At 39.4% G+C, this 25,505-nt stretch overlaps 1 protein-coding gene across 1 annotated transcript in view; it reads right to left on the bottom strand.

Moving 5' to 3' along the window:
* Nucleotides 1-22,337, bottom strand: part of SACS (sacsin molecular chaperone) — a 46,201-nt gene extending 23,864 nt beyond the window's left edge. Inside the window, exons 1-8 of the mRNA XM_040621553.1 lie at nt 22,197-22,337; nt 21,932-22,082; nt 17,663-17,750; nt 16,634-16,719; nt 10,456-10,567; nt 4,696-4,842; nt 1,022-2,504; nt 301-392 (exon numbers count right to left, since the gene is read on the bottom strand). Coding sequence (XP_040477487.1) covers nt 301-392; nt 1,022-2,504; nt 4,696-4,842; nt 10,456-10,567; nt 16,634-16,719; nt 17,663-17,750; nt 21,932-22,082; nt 22,197-22,207 — 2,170 coding nt within the window. The 5' untranslated portion in view covers nt 22,208-22,337. The remainder of the gene's footprint in view (nt 1-300; nt 393-1,021; nt 2,505-4,695; nt 4,843-10,455; nt 10,568-16,633; nt 16,720-17,662; nt 17,751-21,931; nt 22,083-22,196) is intronic.
* Nucleotides 22,338-25,505: the final 3,168 nt, after the last annotated feature.

Genomic DNA, 25,505 nt, shown 5'->3' on the forward strand with positions numbered 1-25,505 from the left:
AAAAAAGCTGTGTAAGAAATTACCGTAAATGCATACCACCCTACCCTGACAGGAGAGGTTTTGAAATACAACACCTACCTTTGGATTCTTTTAGATGTCAGAATCTAGCAATGAAATGCCTTAGAATGTAACAATTACATTAGGTTGAACCATCTGAAAGTGTTGACTTATAGGTCTAGAATAGATAACTCCTGGCAATTTCATACTGGTTCAACTTCACAGAAAACTTATAAAAAATATTTATATTTTTAGCAATAGGTTTATTGTGGGAAAAAAAAAAAGACTAAGCAACTATAATACCTCGGGTTTGGGCAGCTTCCTTTAAAGCAGCTATAAGGTGAGGCTTCAAGCTGTCCAAAATGAACCTTCCTTCAAGACCTGGGAAAAGGGACCTAAAAAGTGAAAGAAACACAGCAATCGTAACCTTCTAACAATTCTAAGATAAAGAAATTCTATTACATAATTTCAAATCAGTTAAATGTACTATATTACATAAATTATAATGCACGTACCAAATCACACTACAATACTTTTTGATCGAATATTATCTAGGCTTCACTTTAAAACACGGTAGCATCATGTACCATATCCAAGTCCAGAATAGTCTAAACATCTTAGAATGCAATTAACTTTATTTTCTGAGATGTCATACACATCCTCAGTTATCAAGAGTTCCTTAATGTACTATTCCCATTAAATTCAATTTCATCAAAATAATTCATTATTGACTTAATCTTACTTCATTATTAGCACTTTAGAACCACTGTTTTCAGTGTTCTGTTATTGAGATTTCCAAGAGAAACAACTGTTCGATAACTTTCTGGCTCATTAACATCTGAATGCTTTTTCACTTTAGAATGTAAAAATATACCCTTTCATATTTTAACAAAGTATTTCTGCAAAAGTTTTCCTGACTATAAAATCTACACTGATGATGACTGACGAATTTCACAATAAAGGACTCTAGACGTATGTGGGGGTGGGAGGAGGGAAACAAGCACTGCAGAAGCGTGAGCTCTACCTTGGATAGTCTTCTGAGGTAATATAAATAACATCTTGATCTGATACAGATGAGGAGAAGGGCACAAAATTTCCGTTTTGTAAAGGTAGCAGCTCCAACCCCAGGAGTTCACTGTAGGCTTGGTCAGAAAGCACAAATTCCAGAAGGTGAAGCTTGTCTTGGGCATCACCCGGGTGCGCAGACTTCCTCAGCACCTGCCGCACCCACGCGGGCGTCACCTTCCTCACAGGTTTGGGGCTGGAGGCAGCGAGCTGAACGGCAGCAGCAAGATTGGCCGGTACCTTGACAATCTGCTTCCCTGAGCTCTGGAGGTAGTTGAGAACGGTTTTTGTGTATTCCAAACTTTCGTCCAGTTCTGAGAAGTAGGCCTGCTCCAGCTTGACCCAGTGGTTGCTAATGGAATACATCACTGCATTCTGGAACAGCTCGTTAAACAGAGGCTCTAACACCGGCTGCCAGTGCACCTTGACTTTGTTCGCATCGGGCCAAAGCTTATAGATGATGTCAACCGACAAGGGAAAATCGGAGCTCTTTTCTGTCTCCAGACGTTTTATGGAATCTAAGATCAGAGTTGCGTAGGCTTTAGGGACAACGTTCACAACAAGAAATTCATTCCACAAAGCTGCCGGGTCTCTCCACTGATCCAGCTCTCGCCACTTTATGCTTCTGCGATTGTCAGTCAGGCCAAAGAACCCGCTGATGTGAACTGGGAGGCCTGTTTTGCTTTCCTCACCCGGCGGCAAAGGAAGAAAGCAGAAGGCTTTTCCTGAGAAATCAGCTATTGCTCCTTTTTCTTCATCATCTCTTGACAAAGACATGGCTATTCCAATGATTGGGACAAATTTCAATTCATCAGCTAAAGAGTCAAGTTTACCACTAATCCCTCGCCCACCCACACTGTTACACACAAGCCAAGACGTTTTTTGTGCGTCCTTAGTACTCTCATCTTCTAAAACTATATTTATATGATATGTTACACAGGTTATGCTATTGCTTGGAATTTTTTTACAATAATTACTTATAGCAGTTTCCAGGATCTTTACAGAATTGGGCCTCTCATGTTTCAGGGCCTTATTCTCACTAGCAGTTACCCTAAACACCAGTCTCTCGGTTCCATCGGCCTCTCGGACGTGTAAGGAGACATCCTGCACACTTTTTAGGAAGAGCAGCACTGTGTCTGCATCTGCCCTGAAAGACTCAAACAGCTCAAGAACCTTCTGCTTATTGTAGAGGTTACTACTAAGCTGGGAAGGTTGTAGGCGAAGAGGGAAACGGAAAAACGTTCCTGGAAAATTGGCATTTACAAACGTTTCCTTGGTGCTTCCAAAAATACCAATAAATGGTGCAAACTGGTCTGAAAGTTCACTAATTTCTTTGCTGTCATCTTTGAGGTTCCAACATTGTCCTGATTCATGCGGACCAAAAAGTGTCTGATGAGGATCTAGCATTCCAATCTGGTCACCACTAAAGATACAAGGAACATCTGTGAAGAAAAATTCAACAGTCACGATCAACTCTGAAATTTAATGGACAATTATAATTACAATGTATAATTACTATCAAAATATTATATGTGGAAAAGCATAAACCGTAAAGTGACTCAAACACAGATTTATCTAAAATCAAACTAAATTTAGCTCAGAAATTTGATTCTCTGAACATGAAATCTAACGATTCTCTTTTGATTCAGTAAATACAAGGCAGAGAAACTTTAAATGCTTACTGTGAAAACGTAAGCTAAATCTTCAAACACCTACTAAACAATTAACATATGTAAAGGGTATCTGGATATTTATACTCGGCCCCCACAGCCACCTGAACTCAATTATACAAAGAGTTGCATCCTACACTCAAACATTTCAACCACAGATCCTCTGCAAAGAGGGGGAGAGAAATCACCGCACAGGTGACTCTGCCCACCGTGTTACTTGGTGAGCAAAAGCCCTGGGGTGAGTCTACAACAAGCCCCCCCCCACACCACAGTTCGCCTCCACCCCTGTGCCTCTCATGCTGAGCACACCTCACCACACGGAACCTAAGCGTAATGCTGCAAGAGACAAATTTTTTATGTAGCATGGCTCCTAAAACCAATAGCAACTGTTTCACCTGTTTCTCAACCACAGAAAGAATAATATTTCCACAGAGGCAGAAAAACTAGAAATGTCAGATGCTATGGACTTCAGCAGGCTGAGCTGTCACAACCACGGACTCCTAAACTTCCAGGTATTTTAAGTAGGAAATGTAACATCCACCAACCCAGCCGCTAAATCCATCAACAATGGTGGGATGGCACTCTCGTCTGCACTCCCTTTACATCACATCTGCACTCCCGTTACTGAAATTACATCAGAGAGATTCCTGACAGTTGTAAAGCATAATGCATGACCTTCGCAAATCCTCAGATTAGAGCACAGCACTCCAGTTAATACCGTCCCACATAACCGTGCTCATTCGCAAACAGGGAACAAACAAATCCACAGTGATTTGCAGATGCTGGCAGTCAGCTAGACTCTCTGACTAAACAATTCATTCCTGTACGACAGTCTCCATGCTTATGCAATTCACCTATGTGCCCCCATAAAATTTTAAAACTTCCACACGTCACAGGCCTGAGGGGTAACTCATAAATAAACACATCAACATTAACATTCGTGTATAGTTGTTACACAATACTGTGAGATATGATTTAACATATAATTTACATTACACAATATATTATAATAATATAAATGCAATCAAAATAGACGCTTACTACAACTGGACTATAGTGAGGGTGACCCAACATCCCACTTGCAGCTCCAATTCAGACGAGCAGTTTGAGAATGATACCACCGTCTTCCACTCTGCTGAGTGTTCCAGTGTGAACAGTTAGTTATATGGTTACCCTAGCTATAGCTATAGCTCTGCCAGCTAGCTCAGTCTCTCCTCCTGCAAGTTCAAAATGCAAACAGAGTTTGAAACTAAACCATAGCAAGTGCCAATCCCATTAAAAAAAACTTCTTAGCACAAACTACAGTAAATAAAAACTGAGAGCTCTGACTCTGGAAGAATAGCCAACTACTCTTAGAGATGTCTACACCAAAAGTTTCATGTACTTCCTATTGTACCCATGAACCAGAATCCTCATATTCTGTCTAGATTCAAACATGATTTCAAAGTAATCTTTAAAATACTCAAAAGTTAAAGAAGAGCAAAATTTTTATCAGGAAAATGTTGAGAAACCAGAATCAAAGATCTTCACTTTGTTATTCAATTCTACTGAGTATTATACTTTCCTCTTTAATCTCCTAATTAAAAATATGTACAAGAAAATCTGTGAAAATGTTTGTCTGACTCAAAGATATTCAGTGTAAAATTTTTTTAGAGTAGGAACAATTTATATAGGCATTTCAAGAGCTACATTTCAAACCTCATGTAAGATAACTTACTATATAATATTACACTGATCCCATCGGATCACGACATTAACTTTTAGCATCACATGATGAAGCTCTGGTGTATCGACCATGGTAACTTTAGAAAACATGGATAGTTCACTGGCATATTTCTGGCTGCCACCAGAAAATGTGGAAAAGATGAATTTCAAAGTATCATCTCCAAAGTTAACCAAATACATTACAAAATATAGGTTAAAATAATTTTCACAACCGTGACTCAAAAACTAAATACTATACCTGTTATATGATAGACAGAATTAAACCCGATTCCGAATCTTCCAACCTTCAGGGGGTCGTCCTTTTTCCTGCTTCTGGCTATTTCCTGAATGCCGTGCCAGTCCTCTGGGGTGAAAACTGCATTGTTGTATACATACAGAGCCGGCCCTGCGTGTTAAAGCGCACATGCAGTATTCAGAAAGAAGTAAGCTGTGGTGTTCAGTCCTCTGTCAAGAGCTTCCTCTACATAAAACTGCTTATTCCATGGGAAGATAGAAAGAAGTGAATGGAATGACTGAATTCTGCATGATAATTCTGATTTTCACAATAAAAGTAAAAACACAAACTAATGGTAAAAAATAACTAGCAGGAAAAAAAAATGATTGCTGGCCAGAACTCCAAAAAGGAAAAATGAAGGATTTTATGATACTTAGACATCCAAACCACAGAGCAAATGAGGAAGTTAATCAGAGTATAGTATTACTTTATAAAATTTGTTCCTAAATGGCATATTTAAATCATTTTGTAAACAGGATAACCTATAAATGTACTAAGGAGACTTGCTATCTAAAAAAACCTTGTTAATATATTTTTTCATAAAGAGAAAAATAATCCTTTAGTCATGTTAATAATCACCTTGTTTGTTTCTGTTTTTGTCAGCCTGTGGATTTTTCTATACAAGGCATTACCTGTGTAACTAAAATAACCATTAATGTGACAAATTTTAAAATCAGCACTTCAGAATACTACTACCCTGTCTTCAAAGTAGTTCTTTTAAAAGGTTATCTTTATAATTCAAAATATTTGCATTTATAATGTGACTTTATCATTCAAAATATTCTTGGAACACCACTTTTTGAAACTTCAGAATCTCTAACATTCTTTGACTATGTTCAACTATAGTAATTAATTATATTTAAAAATAATTTATATAAAGTGCAAAGATCTTAAGTGCACAGCTTGATGAATTCTTACAAAGCAAATAAACCTGTGGAAATGTCATCCAAATGAACACAGAGAACCTTCCAGCACCCCCAGAAGCTTCTCTTCACGTGCCTATAAATTCAAGCTCAGATATGAGGATGCTGGCCATCCTTTGTTTTACAAAAAATGGCCTGGTGCTGTGTGTAAAATAGTCTAAGGATGGATAGGAAAGTAGCCAAGACTGCCGAGGCCCTTCCGAGGAGGAGCATGCAGGGGCTGAAGTGGACTCCAGATTTCTGACCCAATTCTACCATTACCAACTCATCACTTCGGGCAAACGAAAGTCTTTAAGGCTCAGTCTCCTCAACTGCTAGTCTGTAAAATAAGGATGAGAACAATGTCGCCTCGCAAAGTGTGGAGGCTCAAATGACACAGTACAAATGAGGGCCCAGCACAATGCCTAGCAGAGTAAAGGCCTAAACAGTCAGATACCGTGACTGTTGTAATCATTAGTGGGATATGACATGTTAAGTACTTATGATTAGCAAAATATTATTATAGGAATCTTAATAAAATTAGTATCTTAATCATCAACAGCTAACTATAACTGGGCCAAAAGGGCATCTGGCGAACAGTGTCTCGTTCTGCCTACTCCAAATGTCCATTAAAAATACCTATGAAGACACAGAAACAGGGACCACAAAACTTCACAACACTGAACACCAGGACTGAGAGTGAACCTCTGCCAGAATCCAGAAAGAACCTGCATAACTAGAAGGTCTACAGAAGGGAATTAGAAATCCAGCAGGGAACACACGAGGTAACCCCGGCCGGGAGCAAAGCAGAGCTGCCAGCCTGGAGGAAGACCTCCCTTCCTTTCCACTGTCAACCCAAAAACCCTCTGAGGCCCAGCTGCTTTTAGAAAACATCTGTCAAGTTACAGAAGATGCATGTTCTTACAAATTCAAACAAAGTAGTGCTTCAAATGAAAAAGAATTTCCTCCTCACATCCTCACTCTCCAAGGTTTACGACACACCAAAACTGTCTCCCATCGGACCCATCACTGAGCTACTAGAAGGAAGGAGACAGGCGACCAACACCCCCGTGTGTGGAACTGTCCTATACACTGGCTTCCTGACGGCGCCTGACACACGTGTACGCCGCCTTCCGGAGCACGCCCTGACACACGTGTACGCCGCCTTCCAGAACACGCCCTGACACATGTGTACGCCGCCTTCCGGGGTGCGCCGGACACACGTGTACACCGGCTTCCGGGGAGCGCCTGACACACGTGTATGCCGCCTTCCGGAGCACGCCCTGACACACGCGTACGCCGCCTTCCGGAACACACCCTGTCACATGTGTATGCCGCCTTCCGGGGCGCGCCGGACACACGCAAACGCCGGCTTCCAGGGCGCGCCCTGATACACGGGCTAATCGGTGCTAAACCTTGCAGCGCTCAGACAAGCCCACTCAGCCAGCAAACAACCCGGTGAGGCAGCACTATGCATCGCTCTTCACTGACTTCTGTATCTAGCAGGCATAATCCAGTTATTTCAGATTTTAATCACGGTATTATCTGATTATACTCATCTTTTTTTTTTTTTAAGATTTTTTTTATTTATTTATTTGACAGAGAGACAGCCAGCGAGAGAGGGAACACAAGCAGGGGGAGTGGAAGAGGAAGAAGCAGGCTCATAGCGGAGGAGCCTGATGCGGGGCTCTCGATCCCATAACGCCGGGATCACGCCCTGAGCCGAAGGCAGACGCTTAACCGCTGTGCCACCCAGGCGCCCCTGATTATACTCATCCTGAAATCATACTCATCCTGGAGGTTTAATCTCATATCTCACTGAATCTCCACCTCTATCTTGCAGGTCAATTTTAAAATACCCCAATCAACCCTGATTGAAAAGGTGCCTCTTGGTTCTGAGAGTGAAATAACAAAACAATAAACCTCTTGAGACAATTTTCTCAGACAGAAGTTAGTTATCTGGGAAGGAAAGGTGAGCAGCAGCCCTGCAATCTACTTACTCCTGAAAGGGAATAGGGGGAGAGAGAGAGAGAGGGAGAACCCAGCCAAATCTCCTTGTAAATATGCTGATGACAGATCTCTGGGCAAAAACACTATCTGCTAGCAGAGGAGTCCAGGGGATACTTTTTTGAACTTGCTTATTATAAGTAAACCTGGAATTTACAGATTTATGAAACAGAACTCCCTGAAAAAGTCACAAGCTATTTAATTATCAGAGAAAAACATTAACATGTTTAATCACTGAAATAGCTCCTTTTGTGTAGGTGATGGCCTGCGTGCATCACTCAGAGGCCATCTCCGCTAACTGTAGGCCCAGGTGTGTCCAGCACAGCATGAACGGACCTAGCAGGAGGTGCTGGGAGTCCAAGACTTCTCCATACTTCCTTCACTGTGTCTCTTAATTAACCACATCCTTGAAATCCTTACTGGTGTGAAAATGGGTGAGATCTCCTCATTTCTATGCACCTGATTTGACAGATTGAGTCTTCTGTCACCTGATTATATAAAAAAGAACAAAAACAAGGTGGACTGAAGAGTTCTCTTTTGCAAAATTAAGTATCAATAAAGGGAAACAAAACTAAGATCCAAGACAATAATACCAGCTAAGACAACATTTATATCTGAACATAAGAGAGAGACATTCTCAAATATCCAAGAGCATTGAGCAAATATTTGTTATAAATAAAGGTATCAAAGATGATTTCTTCCTACTTTAATGTGTCCAAGTTTATTTTAAATCAGCTCATCTGATAATAATTTAAAGACCCTATCTCTAAGTGTATAGCCGACCCTTGAACAACACAGGTTTGAACTGCACGGATTATACACGAATTTTTTTTTGGTAAATGCTGTAAATGTATTTTCTTTTTTTTACAATTTTCTTAACATTTTCCTCCCTCTAGTTTACCATATTGGAAGAATACAGTACATAATACATATAGCATACAATATATGTGTTAATTGACTACGTTACGGATAAGATGTTCTGGTCAATAATAGACTGTTAGTAGTTAAGTTTTGGGGAAGTCAGAAGTTATACACAGATTTTTGACTGCACGGGGGTTGGCACCCCTAACCCCCACATTCTTCCAGGGTCAACTGTACTTATGCACAAATTAATAAATCTGTTTTTAACAAACAGTTAAATAATCTGGTTTTGATATGTATGTGTATGTATATATATATATATATATATATGTGTGTATATACACATATATACATATACACATATATATATATATATATATTTTGTTTGTTTGTTTTTTTAAATGAGGTGAAGTCAAGGCTGGAAGCAAAAAATCCTAGACTTTAGGTAGGAGTTTGAAGCAAAAGACTTCTAGGATCTTCTCACACTGTTGCCTTTAGGCTCTACGGTACATACATAATAATATCAGTATGACACAAGACATAAAATTATCACACAGATAAACCCATTTAATCCACAAAATAACTTGGAAGCAGGAGCACTGGGTAGCTCAGTTGGTTAAGTGTTCGCCTTCTGCTCAGGTCATGAACCTGGGGTCCTGGGATCAAGCCCTGCATCAGGCTCCCTCTCCCTCTGTGCTCACTTGTGCTCTCTCTCTCTCTCAAATAAATAAAATCTTTAAAAAAAAATAACTTGGAGGCAGATTTTGTTCTTATTACCATTTACAGACGAGTGGACTGAAATTAAGCAGGGCGAGGCCATCTACTTAATCATGGTGAGTAAATATGAAGATTGGAGCAGTCACCGGGCAAACTGGTGCCCAGTGGAGACATGCCTCGTGGTGGGCCTGTGCAGGACCAGGACCTAAACAAGAGCCTCCTCTCCACATCTGGTATCTTTCAACAGTAGTTAACAATAAATCAAGGAATCCTAGAACCAGGACACCTGACTTGTTACTCCTCTCATTATAAAACTGGAAGACGGTAGAGAGACAGCCTGCCCCCATCACCAAGGCAGGAGGGGTCAGGTCTAGAATGGCAGCCTCCTGGTATGTTAGGTCTCACTGTCTTCACACAACAAACAAGTACAACTTGCCCATCACAAATCTGACCAAAGAATGAATATATCAGCTCTAGTAAATGTTAAATATATAATGTTTAAGTATTTAACAATTAATGTTGATTACTCTCCTAAATCATAAAACATCTTTTCAAAAATATATGACTTACACCTCTTTAAAAGTCTGTTTAGGGAAGTCTGAATCAATCGTTCTCATTTTCAATAACCCTCCATTATATATAGTCATTCTATTATATATAATCATATGTAGTTTGTACGTATCATATATATCATTCTATTGACTTTTAAGTTCCACTAAAAGTTATGAACATTCTTTTGAGCACAACACGTCAAAGAGTAGGCCAGTAGTTGATTGGTTATGGTTCTCTTACTGTCTTTCCTTTCATTGTCCTTCCTTATTCTCTTGTCTCCTTCAATCCTTCTTCCCAACCCACATCAAAACACGTCAAGGGTACCCTAAAAGTAGAAAATAATACTTCTTTCTAAATGCAGAGAAGTGTTACATATATGGAAAGGGTGTCCTTCTGTCTTCCTAATAATATAACTCACAAGTTCACTGAATAGAATAAGAGGCTTATGTATTTACATTGTTACTTTGACTTTCAACATTTTTACTCTTTGTTCTCTAAAAATACTGACTTAGCAGACTCCTGCCCATCAAAAGCAGAGAAAAACATCCAAAAAAGTGGAATTAAGTATACCAAGAAGTACAGTATGCATGGTAATTAGACTGTTCATCAGAGTATTGTAAATCACTATAAATGACCTGTTCACACATAAAACAAACCTTGTTCCTAGCTAATTATTGATTCTTACCCTGATATTGTGCCATATCTTTTGACCAAAGAGTCTCTGTTCCATATTGAGTTTCATCATATAAAAATTTAACTTCTGTGGCCCCCGCATCTTCTGCGTTCTGAATTAATTCCTAATCAAGAAATACACCAAAAAATAATATTTAATAATAATACAGTAACCTGCCCATCTTCAAATTTATGTATAACGTTTAAAAAGTAATTACATTTAAGTAACAGGAACCCACTATTGGCATCGTTACCTTTAAATCCAGTGGGGATGTGATTGCATCTAATTGTCACAAGCATTGAGAGTCTGGTTGAAAGCTTGTGAGTCCTTCTCCAATTATACACCTAAAATGCGATTTTTAACTTGCTATCTCCTCACCCCAAATACAAATCCTGAGACTATAACTCTCTTATTTATAATCCACTCAAAGCCTTCATTCAAAAGAAATTACTCCATTTCTGAAAGCTGCATGGATTGTTCTGCTTCTGGGACAGGTATCTTCTTCCCAAGGTAGTTACCAAATACAGACCTTTATTTATCACTTTCTTACCAAACTTACTTTCTTTTAGGAAAAATGTATGTGTGTACCAATTAGTATTCTGCATTCTTGAGAAGTTGGGTTATGAACCTGTCTTTCCACTGCACTAAAGCTGAAAGCTTCTTCACAGTCAGGACTGACTCATTCCTTTCTCACAAGGAAGGTAGTAGTGTTATTTGTTTGGCAGATGGGTGGTCACACCTCTGCAACACAGAAAGGAAAGAGCAAACTACAAGATTTACACCCATCGGTAGCCACAAAAAAATCCTCAGTCTCAACAACCCCAATCAGTTTTGCATGCCTACCAAAAACAGGCTGGACTGTGGTCCATTTGAAGGGAGCACCAGACTCTGAAATAAGAGTCCAACTCTTAAAGTCAGCACCATAATCATCAAACTTGAACTCAAGATATTATCTCTTGTTTATTCTGGACCTTGTCGAAAGTAAGGAAAAGTCAACAAAGGATAACTGCGTGGAGAAGCTCTGACTTAGACCAAACCAAATCAAGTGGTTATATTTTAAATGGATGGGTCTTTAAAACACAATAATTTACCCTGTATTATTCACAGTAAATGAGGGGAGAGAGCGGTGAGGACAGACAAGAATTAAGGAGAGCTTATACTGATCCTATGGCAATGCCAACAGCAAAACCTACAAGAGACTCCTTTTAGACCTAAAGACACAGATTGAAAGTGAGGGGGTAGAGAAGCATCTATCATGCTAATGGCCACCGAAAGAAAGCCAGAGTAGACATACTTATATCTGACAAAAGAGATTTTAAACCAAAGACTGTAACAAGAAATGAAGAAGGGCATTATATCATAATGAAGGGGTCTATGCATCAAGAAGATCTAACAACTGTAAATATTTATGCCCTCAACTTGGGAGCACCCAAACATATAAATCAATTAAAAACAAACATAAAGAAAATCATTGATAATAATACAATAACAGTAAGGGGACTTTAACAACCCACTTACATCAATGGACAGATCATCTAAGGAGAAAATTAACAAGGAAACAGTGGCTTTGCAAGACACACTGGACCAGATGGACTTAACAGATATATTCAGAACATTCCATCCTAAAGCAGAATACACATTCTCTTCTAGTGCACATGGAACATTCTCCAGAATAGATCGCATACTGGGTCACAAATCAGGCCGCAACCGGTAGAAAAAGACTGAGATCATACCATGCAAATTTTCAGACCACAATATTTGAAACTTGAAGTCAACCACAAGAAAAAATTTGGAAATACATGGAGATTAAAAGAACATGGAGATACATGGAGATTAAAAGAACACCTCACTAAAGAATGAATGGGTTACCCAGGAAATTAAAGAAGAAATTAAAAAATACACAAAAACAAATGAAAATGAAAGCAAGACAGTCCAGAACCTTGGGGTTATAGCAAAGGCAATCCTAAAAGGGAAATATATTGCAATATAGGACTACCTCAAGAAGCAAGAAAAGTCTCACACAACCTAACCTTATACCTTAAGGAGCTAGAAAAGAACTGCAAAGAAAGCCTAAAGCCAGCAGAAGAAGGGAAGTAATAAAGATTAGAGCAGAAATAAATGATAAAGAAATGAACAAACAAAAAAACCAGATCAATGAAAATAAGAGCTGGTTCTCTGAAAGAATTAATAAAATTGATAAACCCCTAGCCAGACTTATCAAAAAGAGAAAGGACCCAAATAAATAAAATCACAAATGAAAGAGGAGAGATCAGAACCAACACCACAGAAATATAAACAATTATGAGAATATTATGAAAAAGTATATGCCAACAAACTCAGCAATCTAGAAGAAATGGACATATTCCTGGAAACATACAAACTACCAAAACTCAAACAGGAAGAAATAGAAAACTTGAACAGACCCATAACTGGCAAAGAAACTCAATGAGTAATCAAAAAGCTCCCAACAAACAAGAGTCCAGGGCCAGATGGCTTCCCAGGGGAATTCGAACAGACATTCAAAGAAGAGTGAATACCTATTACTTTCAAACTGTTCCAAAAAATAGAAATGGAAGGAAAACTTCCAAACTCTGAGGCCAGCATTACTTTGATTAAAACCAGACAAAGACCCCCATTATAAAAGAGAATTACAGGCCAATATCCCTGATGAACACGGATGCAAAAATTCTCAACAAGATACTACCTAATAGGATCCAACTGTACATTAAAGGAATTATTCACCACGATCAAGTGGGATTTATTCCTGGGCTACAGGGGTGGTTCAATATCTGCAAATCAAGCCACATGATATACCACATTAATAAAAGAAAGGATAAGAACCATATGGTACTCTCAATAGATGCAGAAAAAGCATTTGACAAAATACAGCACCCATTCTTGATAAAAACCCTCAACAAAGTAGGGATAGAGGGAACATACCTCAATATCATAAAGGCCATTTATGAAAGACCCATAGATAATAACATCCTCAATGGGGAAAAACTGAGAGCTTTTCCCCTACAGTCAGGAACAAGACAGGGATAGCCCCTCTCACCATGATTATTTAACATAGTACTGGAAGTCTTAGCCTCAGCAATCAGACAACACAAAGAAATAAATAAAAGGCATCCAAACTGGCAAGGAAGAAGTCAAACTTTCACCATTTACAGTCAACATGATACTCTATGTAGAAAACCTGAAAGACTCCACCAAAAAATTGCTAGAACTAATATACGAACTCAATAAAGTGACAGGATATAAAATCAATGTAAAGAAGTCTATTGCATTTCTACACACCAATAATGAAGCAGCAGAAAAAGAAATCAAGGAATCAATCCCATTTATAATTGCACCAAAAGCCATAAGATACCTAGGAATAAACCTAATCAAAGAGGTAAAAGATCTGTACTCTGAAAACTAAAGAACACTTAGAAAAGAAACTTACGGGAACACAAAAAAATGGGGGAAAAAATCCACGCTCATGGATTGGAAGAACATTGTTAAAATGTCAACACTACCCAAAGCAATCTACACATTTAATGCAATCCCTATCAAAATATAACCAGCATTTTTTTAAGGTTTATTCATTTTAGAGAGAGACAGTGTGTGCACACATGAGTAGGGAGAGGGGCAGAAGGAGAGGGAGAAAAACACAAGCAGACTTCCCCATTGAGCTTGGAGCCCGAGGCAGGGCTTGATCTCACAACCCTGAGACCATGACCAGAGCCAAAACCAAAAGTTGGACACTCAACTGACTGAGCTACCAAGGCACCCCACCATCAGCATTTTTCACAGAGCTAGAACAAACAATTCCAAAATTTATATGGAACCACAAAAGACCCCAAATAGCCAAAGTAATGTTGAAAAAGAAAATCAAAGCTGGAAGCAACACAACTCCAAACTTCAAGCTCTATTACAAAGCTGTAGCCATCAAGCCAGTATGGTACTGGCACAAGAACAGACATACAGCTCAATGGAATAGAATAGAAAACCCAGAAACAGACCCACAGCTATATGGTCAACCAATCCTCAACAAAGCAGGAAAGAACATCCAATGGAAAAAAGACAGCCTCTTTAACAAATGGTGTTGAGAAAACTGGACAGCAACATGCAGAAGAATGAAACTGGACCACTTTCTTACACCATACCCAAAAATAAATTAAAAATGGATGAAAGACCTAAAAGTGAGACAGGAAGCCAACAGAACCCCAGGAGAGAACACAGGCAGCAACCTCTTTGATCTCAGCAGTAGCAACTTACTAGACACATTGCCAGAGGAAAAGGTAACAAAAGCAAAAATGAACTATTGGGATTTCATCAAGATAAAAAGCTTCTGCACAGCAAGGAAATGATGAGCAAAACTAAAAGGCAGTCTATGGAATGGGAGAAAATATTTGAAAATGACATACCTAATAAACAGTTAATATCCAAAATCTATAAAGAACTTATCAAACTCAACACCCAAGAAACAAATAATCCAGTTAAGAAATCAGCAGAAGGCACGAATAGACATTTTTTCCAAGAAGACATCCAGATGGCTAACAGACACATGAAAACATGCTCAACATCACTCATCAGCAGGGAAATACAAATCAAAACCACCATCTCACACCTGTCAGAATGGCTAAAATTAACAACATAGGAAACAACAGATGTTGGCGAGGATGTGGAAAAAGAGGAACCCTCTTGCACTGCTGGTAGGAATGCAAACTGATGCAGCCACTCTGGAAAATAGTATGGAGGTTCCTTAAAAAAGTTAAAAATAGAACAACCCTATGATCCAGCAACAGTATTACTACTATTTACCCAAAGGATCCAAAAGTACAGATTCAAAGGGATACATGCACTCTGATGTTTACAGCAGCACTATCAACAATAGCCAAACGAGGGGAGAGAGCCCAAGTGTCCATCGACTGATGAATGGATAAAGAAAATGTGGTATATACATATAATGGACTATTACTCAGCCATCAAAAAGAATGAAATCTTGCCATTTGCAACATGGATGGAGCTAGAGTGTATTATGCTAAGCAAAATGAGTCAGGCAAAAAAAGACAAATACTGTATGATTCACTCACATGTGAAATTTAGGAAAGAAAACAGATGAATGTGTAGGAAGTGAATAAAAGGAAAAAAAACCATAAGAGACCCTTAATGATAGAGAACAAACAGGGTTGATGGAGGGAAGTGGGTGGGGGGATGGGCTAAACAGGTAGAGGGTACTAAGAAGGGCGGGCACTTGTTATGATAAGCACTGGATGGTATATGTAAGTGATGGATCAGTAAATTCTACTCCTGAACCCAAAAAAAGAAATAAAAATAAAAAAATAAAAAATAAAAACAACAAAAAAATAAAATCACTAATGATGGAGCAATCCCCCCAATCAGCACCTATCAGAGTATGACTATTTAAATTCAATTAAACACACCTAATCCTTACTCTCTAAAAACTCAGCATCTAAACCAGAAATATAATGAGGGCCAAGATGTTAAAGGCATCAAACACTAAATAAATCAACAAGAAGAAAAATGCAGGATAGTTGATCTACTCTTACAATTAATTGAGGAGTTTCCTCATTAGGCTTAAACACAAAATCTAATTTTTGCTGTTATCTTCTACTATTGCTTTCTTTTATGGTTGTTCAGTTTTTTGGGTTGTTTGACAGGTATTCAATGAGTATATTCAAACTAAAAGAATACACTGAAAATAGAAACAAATAACTAAAATCATTATCCTATTAAATAAATTCTCCTAAAAGGCAAATCTCTAAATCCAGGGGTCAAATGTGTTCATGGCCCCTGAATGCAGGTTTTGCATTATTTTGTTCATCTAGTCAACAGGTTGTTTTGTAAAGTATCTGCAAGATGTTTCACATAACATTTATAAAATTACACTATATACTTACGTAAAATGACAAAAAGAGTGTCCCTAGAGCAACAGTGTCTTGATCACAGCACACAACAACTTAGTGAGTTCCTCTGACTCTGAAACCTCAAGTATTTACAATGGCTGCATTTTCAACCCATCCTATCCAGCATATGCACTGCAGGCACAGAGGGAAATAAATACTGCTATTTAAATATAGACAAAATTTTTAAAAAGTGAAACACTACTAGGACTTCCAATTCATTTTACTCCATCTCATTTTTATCAAAGTAAATTCACACATGTACACAACACATGCCCTACCTTAAGAATCTGTCCTCCTTCTGGATATCTTCTTAAAATGTCCTTGAGAAAATCAACAAGTGGTGGAGTTGTCTGACCAAATCGACCTAAAATCCATAACACATTTAAAAAATGATTTAGAAAAAAAAAATCCCATGACTATTACCACTGGGTTATTTGGTTCTAAGACATAGTAAAATTATACAAGTTATGACTTTATACATTTTACTGCAGCACTCAGGTATGGAAATCTACCTAAGATTGAGTAGAAAGCAAAGCGGAATCAATTTATCGACTCTCAAGACTTTTAATTAAACTGCAAAATTCAGGTTTTAAAAAAATGTTCAGAAATAGACTATATATCACAAAAGATTATTAATTCAAAAATAAAAAGCATGGCAGGAGGTGAGGGCAGGGATTGCTGCCATTTTCCAAAGCAAGTGAAATAATGGCATCATTTTGTAGGTACTTTGCCACTAAACAATAAGCCAGAGATAGCGGTGTCTATCATGACATTGTTAATATTCTCAAACTCAACCAATGTTCTGATTATTCTGAGATCGGCATAGTCAATGTCCCTGTGGCGGTCCAGTTCAAATAGCCTTAGGCATTTCCTAACTGAGAGAATCATAGAACTGACTGACCCGGTTGCCTTCAGAGAGGTGGTGACTGGCAAGTATAGAGAGGATGGGAAAAGAAAAGTTAACTTTTCAGATGCACAGAAAAAAAAAAAAAAGAAAAAAAATCTGTGTATCATTAAAAAAGAACTCTGTGCTTAAAACAATGAAATCATCACTACAAATTTATCGACATCATTTTGGCACAGTGCCAAACACAGTGCCAAGAGGAGCAAGCCCCAGCAAGATTCTGCTCCACAGGGCATGATACCCCACACATTCTTACAATTCACCAGCTCCATCTACCCTTGCTTTCCTCCGGCCCGGATACCCCCTCATTTCATCCCATGGAATATACTTTCATTTCACTTTTAAAATATAATCTTTATGCAACTAAAAATGGCATACGCTCCCAGTAAAATCAATGTAATACCTCCCCCTTTCAAGCCTTTTGATTGAAGGTTTACAAAAAGATGACAATTTTTGAAAGTCAGATCTCCAATCTTGATCCAGTCAGGTAACTGAAAAAAGAAAAGAAAATGTACGAAAAGCATTATTGTTCCTAAAACTGTACATTAGAAACTACCTCGTCTTTTTTTTCATTTAAGAAATAATGTTTGTTAACCATTCTCATCAGGAAATAAGTTGCTCTGGAGAAGTGAATATTTCAAAAAACAGAAATTTAGTCAACAATTTTATTTAATTAAAGGATTTTTCTTAACCTAAAGGATTTTAACTTAAACCTAAAAGATTTTTCCTTAAATAATTACAAATAGAGACCTGCTTCAAAAGAACTTAAATTTTTTATGATGAATCAGAATCATTAAAATAAACAAAATTATTCTTTTCACATTTCCAAAGTGTACCACTCAGAAGCCAAAGCCAGATCGACATTCTCCCGCACTCAAGTGTTACTATGGAATGACCTCTCACAGGTCAACGGTCTGCAAATCATTACTCAAAAGCTCACCTGAAGAATCACCTTCATAACTTACACTCCTCAACAAGGTGTGAATGACATCATTTACCATATCAAATATTCATTATTTCCCACTGTCTACCACCCATACCACACTGATATCCTTCCTAAAGCTCAAACTGTCAAAAGTGACCTCACTGGATTTCCTTCCAAACCCTTATCTCTCATCTTCTACCTTGTATCTCAATTAACAGGGGCACCTCCTAACTGTTCACTGTAGAGGGAACCGTGGGGAGAAGTTCTCTCTCTCTGCAAACCACACATCCAATTACCCTCCAGTTTCCAGCAAGTACATTCCCAATTTCTCTCAGACCTAACCTGTTCTTCTCCCATTTCCAATTGCTCAGACTCCTAATATTTCTTGGATTTTTATAATGATCTCACCTCTGGTTTCCTTACTCTCTGTGTATCATCATTCTAGTCCCCATTTCTAAAATACATATCTGAGCACATTGTTACAGCTCCCAGCTTATAAAGCACTTTCATATACATATTCCCACTGAATCTTAAAGCAGGCCCGAAAAAACTCCCTGCATAGGAGATATGGATAAGAATAGTAATTATTTTGTGTTGTTAACCACAAAAATCTCAGAAACAACCCAATTCTATGACATATTAATATAGTGGAATATCATACAGCAGAGAAAAATGGATTAACTAAACTGTACATAACTTTGCATGAATATTCATAACATAATATTGAGTGAAAAAGCTAATTCCAGGTTACTACATATGGAATAACAAACTTTTTATAAAGTTCATAAACAAGTAAAAGTAAACAGTATATCATTCAGGTTATATATTTAGGTTATACACATACACGTATATAGATCGATACATACATAGGTATATATCATATACACACACACATACACACACTTATGATAAAACTATTAAAACAACTACAAAAACAGGCAACAAAATAATAAACACGAAGGGGTAAGGGAAAAAAGACAGGCACACAGGCTGGGGAGGAGAAGCACAGAGGTAAATATAAACTATTAACAGTGTTCTCATTCTCCAGTTGGATGATGTCATCTTGGTTGTTCATTCTATTGTTAGTTAATTAACTAACTGATTAGTTACTAAAAGAGAGCCATGCATAAGCAAGGATTACTAGTCCAATTTAGTAATAGCCAAGGTACATCTGAAGGAAGAAAGGCAGGAAGAGAGGAAGGAAGGAAATTTTTTAGGCAGGAAGAAGTTTGCAGGTCTTAAAGGAGACTTCAATTGAAAAGGAAGAAGACACAGTAAAATGTTAGTAAAAACAGATGTAACCGACTATGTGAGTCTGACTGTGAATGCTTTCGGTGGACTGTAATCAGTGACCTATCTACAGCGAAGTGATTCTCCCAGAGAGAAATCAAGCAGCATAGATAACTGACCTCAGCAGTGCTATCAGCTTTCTCCTCCTGAGTCTGCCAAGATTAAAGGATTTTGCTTGGGCCTCTCTCCTTCCTAGACCCAAAATCACTCCAACCGACCAAAGTCGCACTGGTCCTATTCATCTCCAGAGGCAATGAAATAAAGTTGCCCATTTAAGTCCTTACACACGTATTTTAAAACAGAGTGATTGTAAAATGATTTGAACATCTGGATTTCCGTCCATGTCAGCCTCAACCTCCCTCAAAAACCTCAGACATGCTCATTTTCATTTACCATGAAACAATAACTATTTCCAAATTACTATGCAAACAATACAATATTGATTACAATTGGATCTCCCAACACCTCTTCCTTTGTTCAGCGGTCAAGGACACAAGGAGGTTCTAAGATTCAAGAGTTGACAGAAAGGACATTTTTGATCAATTAAGGGACAGGAAAGTTAAGTAATATTTCAAACCTCCTGATTTGAGGCTCGACCACATTTGGTACAAGAGGAAAAACGATCAGGGAGATACACAGCTATAATGAATAGTTTCCGTCTCTGCATGAGACAGGAGGTAAACTTAAAAATTCCACTTCCAGGCCAGGAAAACAAAAGAGAGATAAGGAGAAAGAGGAGAGTAGATGCCCCAGAAAGACAAAGTACTGAGTGCCTACTTCTTACTATGTCCAGTACCAACCAAAACCAGTGAGTGACAAGGAGTCCTCAACAGCTTTTGTTTCCTTCCTACCCTGACATATTTAGAATTCCATTATTTCTGAGTCTGTCTCAAGGCTTGTGAACATCCTTGGCAAGACCTTCTGTCTTATTTTACATCTACCCCATTACACTACACACATGCACACAAGCACACACATGTGCACACCCATTTGGTACCAAACTGCCATAATCATACTTCTCCGAAGTGTGCTGTATATTCTTTCTTTCCAGTTTCACCTCTATAGTCAGTCATAGTCTAGAACTCCCTAGCTCAGGACAACACAAGTTTCGTAACCAGAACCCTACCCACCCATCCACTCAATCTGAAACATTCCATGCACCATAGCCACATTCACCATCCACTACCAATGCTTTGCAGACACCTCCAAGAACACTGTTAATGGCAACACTGAGCCATGACTGAGCCTCTTGGTATGAACACATGTAAGGGACGAGATGACAAAGCAGACCCAGGGGAGTAACCAAAGAAGGAGGTATAGAACCAGAAGAGTATACAAGGAAGGCTAAGAGGCAGAGATGGGCCCAGAAAAAAGAGGTAAGAATGACAAACTTTGCTCCTAGATTCTGTCCAAAGTCCTCAATCAAGTCACTGTCTGAATGCCACCAAACACGTTGGGGAGCTGGTAAGGAGGGCTGAGCTGTGGAGGAACATAACAGCAGTTTAACTGAAAGTCTGTGTCTAAGTGGTCAAGAGACCATGGTGTGGACCCAGGTACACAGAAGGTCAAGATTACATTGAGGGATTAAAAATCACAGGTATCAAGTACTTCCCCAATGTTTGTACTGGGTACAAATCCAACACCTGAAATGTCATTCTGTATGGCTCAGTGTCCTTATATATTTATTAACATTTTTACCTCTTTAAAACCTGGAAATGAACTTTTATCACATAAAATTTGAATAAATTTTAAGGATCGAAGAAGTTAATTTTCAGTAAAATGCCTCCATTTAACTCCTCCTTTGAGAAAATTTAGCTTTTTCACTAACCTTACAGTATATATATGACAATATGAAATATTGCTATCTTCCAAAGTTTTGCTCTCATTCATTTGCAACTCAAAAGTTTTAATGAGCATGTATTCCTCAAAATAACAGCTTCTATAATACAGTCCGAAGATCCTTTCAGCCCTAAATTTCTATGATTCAAAACTGAGGGGAACCTCTAAGACATTAAAGGTGAAAATACTCCAGCTAAAAGTACAACACAATTAGGAAAAACGTGAGTAATGGTTAAGTCACTTCAAAACAAGTAAACCACAACAACAAAAACCCTCTGACTATAAAGCCCATTGAAAAAGTATCTTAATTTCAGGAAGTGAAGATTCAGACAAAACGGCGGGCAGGGGGCAGGGTGACACAAATGTTGAAATGGTAAATCAATTAAAATTACAAGTAATGATGAGAACATACCCGTTTGATGTTGTTCGTGTTATGTACAAAGCATTATTTCCAGGGTGACCATTAACTGAGCATCTATCTGCCTTCCACGACATGGGAATAAAACCCGTTCAGTTTCACTCTCAGCGAGCCTACTGATAGCTAGTGGACGCGCTACAACCCGGAGCATAGAGGCGGGCCCATCGTCCTACTAAGGAGAGGGGATCGGCGGGCCATACCTCCCTGTCGCCGAGCCACAGCCGCTGCTCCGACACCGGGAAGCCCGTCTCGGTCAAGATGCGCTCCTTGATGTCGCGCACCGTCCAGGACGCCTGAACGGCCACGGTCCTGCAGCCCACGCAGCCGGGGAGGACGGTCACCCGGAGCCACCTGTGCAAAAGGCAAAAGGACCTTCAGTGGGGCCACGTGGGGGCCCTCCCGCCCAGGGTCCCGGTGGCGGGGAGCCTCGAGGCTCTGGGCTCGGCCCGGCCCGGGCAGGGTTACCTGTCCCCCATCGCGAGCGTCCTCGGCGAGCGCGGGCCCGCGTCCGCCCCAGAGCGCCGCGCCTACTCACGGCCGACGCCGCCGCACCGAGAGGCCCGGAGCGGGCCCCGAGCGCGGGATCCTCATGGCGCAGGCGGGCGCCGCCCCGGCCGGGCTCAGCCGCAGCCCCGAGGAGCAGCGGCACCAGCCGAGCTGGAAATGCGAGAGGAAGCCGCGGCCGCGGGGGCGGGGCCAGTGCCGGCAGCAGCGGCGCGCTCCCGGCCGGCAGGGCCCCTGGAGGAGCCGCCCGCGGGCACGCGCTCGCCCGCCTGGACCGTTAGCAGCGTGGGCGCCCCGCCCCGCCTGCAGGCCCTGCCCCGCGCCGCCCGAGCCCGCCTCCGCGCAGGGGCCCGGGAAGACCTGAAACACTTAATTGTATATGCAGAACATACATTGAGGGAAGACGTGTATTTTCCCTGGTGGAGTTCAACAGTACCAGGAAATGCAGAAGTAGACATTCCTAGGGCCTACGTCTCCTTCGCCTCTAAAGACTTTTTAATCTCTGGAAGCGTCTGCAAGTAAGATCTATGGTGGCCTCTTGGGCACAGCGGGAAACGTGATTGCAGAACACAAGCGTCTTTCACGGCTTCCCCTTTGTTTCTAAGGCACAAAAATAGGATCAGTGGTTCAGTTTGCTAGAGGTAGGAGTGCCAATAAGAAAGTAATAGATGATTATACACATGAACGTATCCTATGACATGTTAAAATACATGTAACTTATTTTGGCAACATTATCTTTCATTGTTGGTAGCCTGTTTTCCCATCACACCTGCAAGCTCCTTGAAATCAGAAACCCCAGTCTTAAAGTTGATGGAGTCACCCCAGAGTAACTAACGTTGCCTTGTAATTTGAAAGTATACGTAGCTGAATGAGCCTTCAGAAAAGATCAGTCTTTGCCTCTGGCTTATTTCTCATAGGTATAGATGAGACAGATCGAAAAAAGGGAGGGGGGCAACATCTGTTAAGACAATTCAAATGCTATGTCCTGAACAAGTAAACTTGGGTGCTTCTTGCTTAAATACCCAGAATAGAATTAAATTTTAGCGTTGGCACAAAAAAATGATACTAATTTACTGTTTTTCAATTATCACTTCTCCCCCTCTTCCACAAAAAAATATTACTCAGAACTCATTATCAGTAATAATAAAGCACCCATACAGCTATTCCACCCCTTCCTATAACCGTATTTAAAAAAGAAAGTCTGTAAATCATGCAGCTCTTTCCCTACTTGGAACAAGTGAGCACAAACAATTAGAGAATAGCTAATTCAGTATAAGATTAGGCCAGAAAACCCTAATGGATAAATATTTACTCTTTCAGTCAGACAAGACTATACATGTAAATGCATTAGAATATTAGCAAGTAGAAAGAATGAGCTCTCAGCCTTCTACTATATTGTCACAGCACAACTCCTCCAGGACAAATCCTCCACACCTAAAATCCTTTGATAACCCCCAGGTCTACCTGCTTTCCTTATGCTCTCTCCTAGGGGGCCAGCAAACATGATGTGGTGCAGAGGTGAAGCCTTGAGAGAAAGATATGATCTTAATGGGAGGATTTCACAAGAAGTGAAGCAGATTTGGCTGGAAAAGGGGACTGATCATGAATACCTTTGCATATCTGGAGTCTGAAGTATATTCAGGATACACTTTAAAGGGTTAGTCCGTATGAGAAATACAAATAAATCTCAAAGGAGATTTCAAAGCTAAGGATATAGATTTAGAAATCATTTGTTTAATCATTCAGATAATATTAAACCTCTCCTATTTCCTAGAATAACTCATTTCTAAATGACAATGAACAAAACAAAGTCCCCATCTCAGGCTTGCATTCTAGGGGAGGAAGACAACAATAAACAAATAGATAAATAATATATAAATCCATCCTATGATGTCAGCCTAGTAGGGATAAGTACCATTTAAAAGTGGGGGGAGGGAGTTGGGGCAGGACACGAGAAGAGAAGAAAAGAACTAAGATGGTCCTAGAACTCCTTTCTAAGAGCTGACATTTGAGAAGAGGCCTGAATGAAACAGGAAAATGAAGTTATCCATAAAAAGGTTACATGAGAAGAAAGGGGGATAGAGCAACAGTTGCAATCCATGTGTCCGTCATCTTTGACCTGGATTTAGTACCATCCCCTCCCACTTGTTGCCCCTCCTCAGCTTTTCTCCTCCCCAACCCACCAGCAAAAGCAAAGTTGAAACTGATGTGTTTTCTGTTTGCTGATGGCTTCCCAGAGCCTGAACAAGGTCCTAACACAGAATAGATGTTCAATAAATAGGAGGAAAGGAAGGAAGGGAGGGAGGGAGAAAGGAAGGAAGGAAGGAAGGAATAATTGAAAAAAAGAAAGTGGGGCCAAAAGAAAGGGAGAAAAAAGGAATGATTAAATATCTGGAAAATACAGGAAAGTAGATAGAAGCTCAAACATTACACATTATTCTAACACCTCAATACAAACAACATTTTTCCCCATTGCTATTAATTTAAGGGTTTTTTTTATATGATTACAATAATACTATGGGTGCATTGTGTTTTTCCGTATTTTTATCACTGTAGAAATTGTATTTCTAATAACTGCCTAATTTTCCATTGAGAAGAAATGTCTTAGGCTGCTCAACCCTATTGATACTTACAAAAATATTTTAATTTTTCAAAAGTACACTGACCAATAAATATCTTTGTTCGTGAACTTTCAACCCCAATTTAAGTTGAGAAAGAAATTTGCAAAAATGATGTATCGTTTTTTTAATAATATTTTTTATTATATTATATTAGTCACCATACAGTACATCATTAGTTTTTTATGTAAAGTTCCATGATTCATTACTTGCATATTAACACCCACTGCACCATGCAATACGTGCCCTCCTTATTAGATGTATTCTAATAAATGTGTAACTGAGCCTTAACTCCTTCTGTAGGAGCACATTATAAAATGCAGAACAGCAAGAAGCCAAAACTTTAGTCTCTTCTTTTAGAATGAATGGGTCCAGACTCTGTAAAAAACAGGGAGTCATGGGACCACCCTTGGAGCCTATTTCGGTTGTAGAGATGAATAAAATAAAATTATTTTATTGCACAGCCAGACTCAGCAGAAAACAATGTTATTCCTTCTCAGGAGTCCCACTTTAATTTACCCTGGTGCTTCTTTCTTTCCCTTTCCCTGGATGACAGAACCAGTACGACCTGGGCCCTAGCTTGCCCGTCACTCCTAGATCATAAAAATTATCCAGTCCCAGTCGGTCCCTCAAATGACTCATCTTAATAATT

The sequence above is a fragment of the Ursus maritimus genome, unplaced genomic scaffold (genome assembly GCF_017311325.1).
Source record: "Ursus maritimus isolate PB19 unplaced genomic scaffold, ASM1731132v1 scaffold_10, whole genome shotgun sequence".
NCBI lineage: Eukaryota > Metazoa > Chordata > Mammalia > Carnivora > Ursidae > Ursus > Ursus maritimus.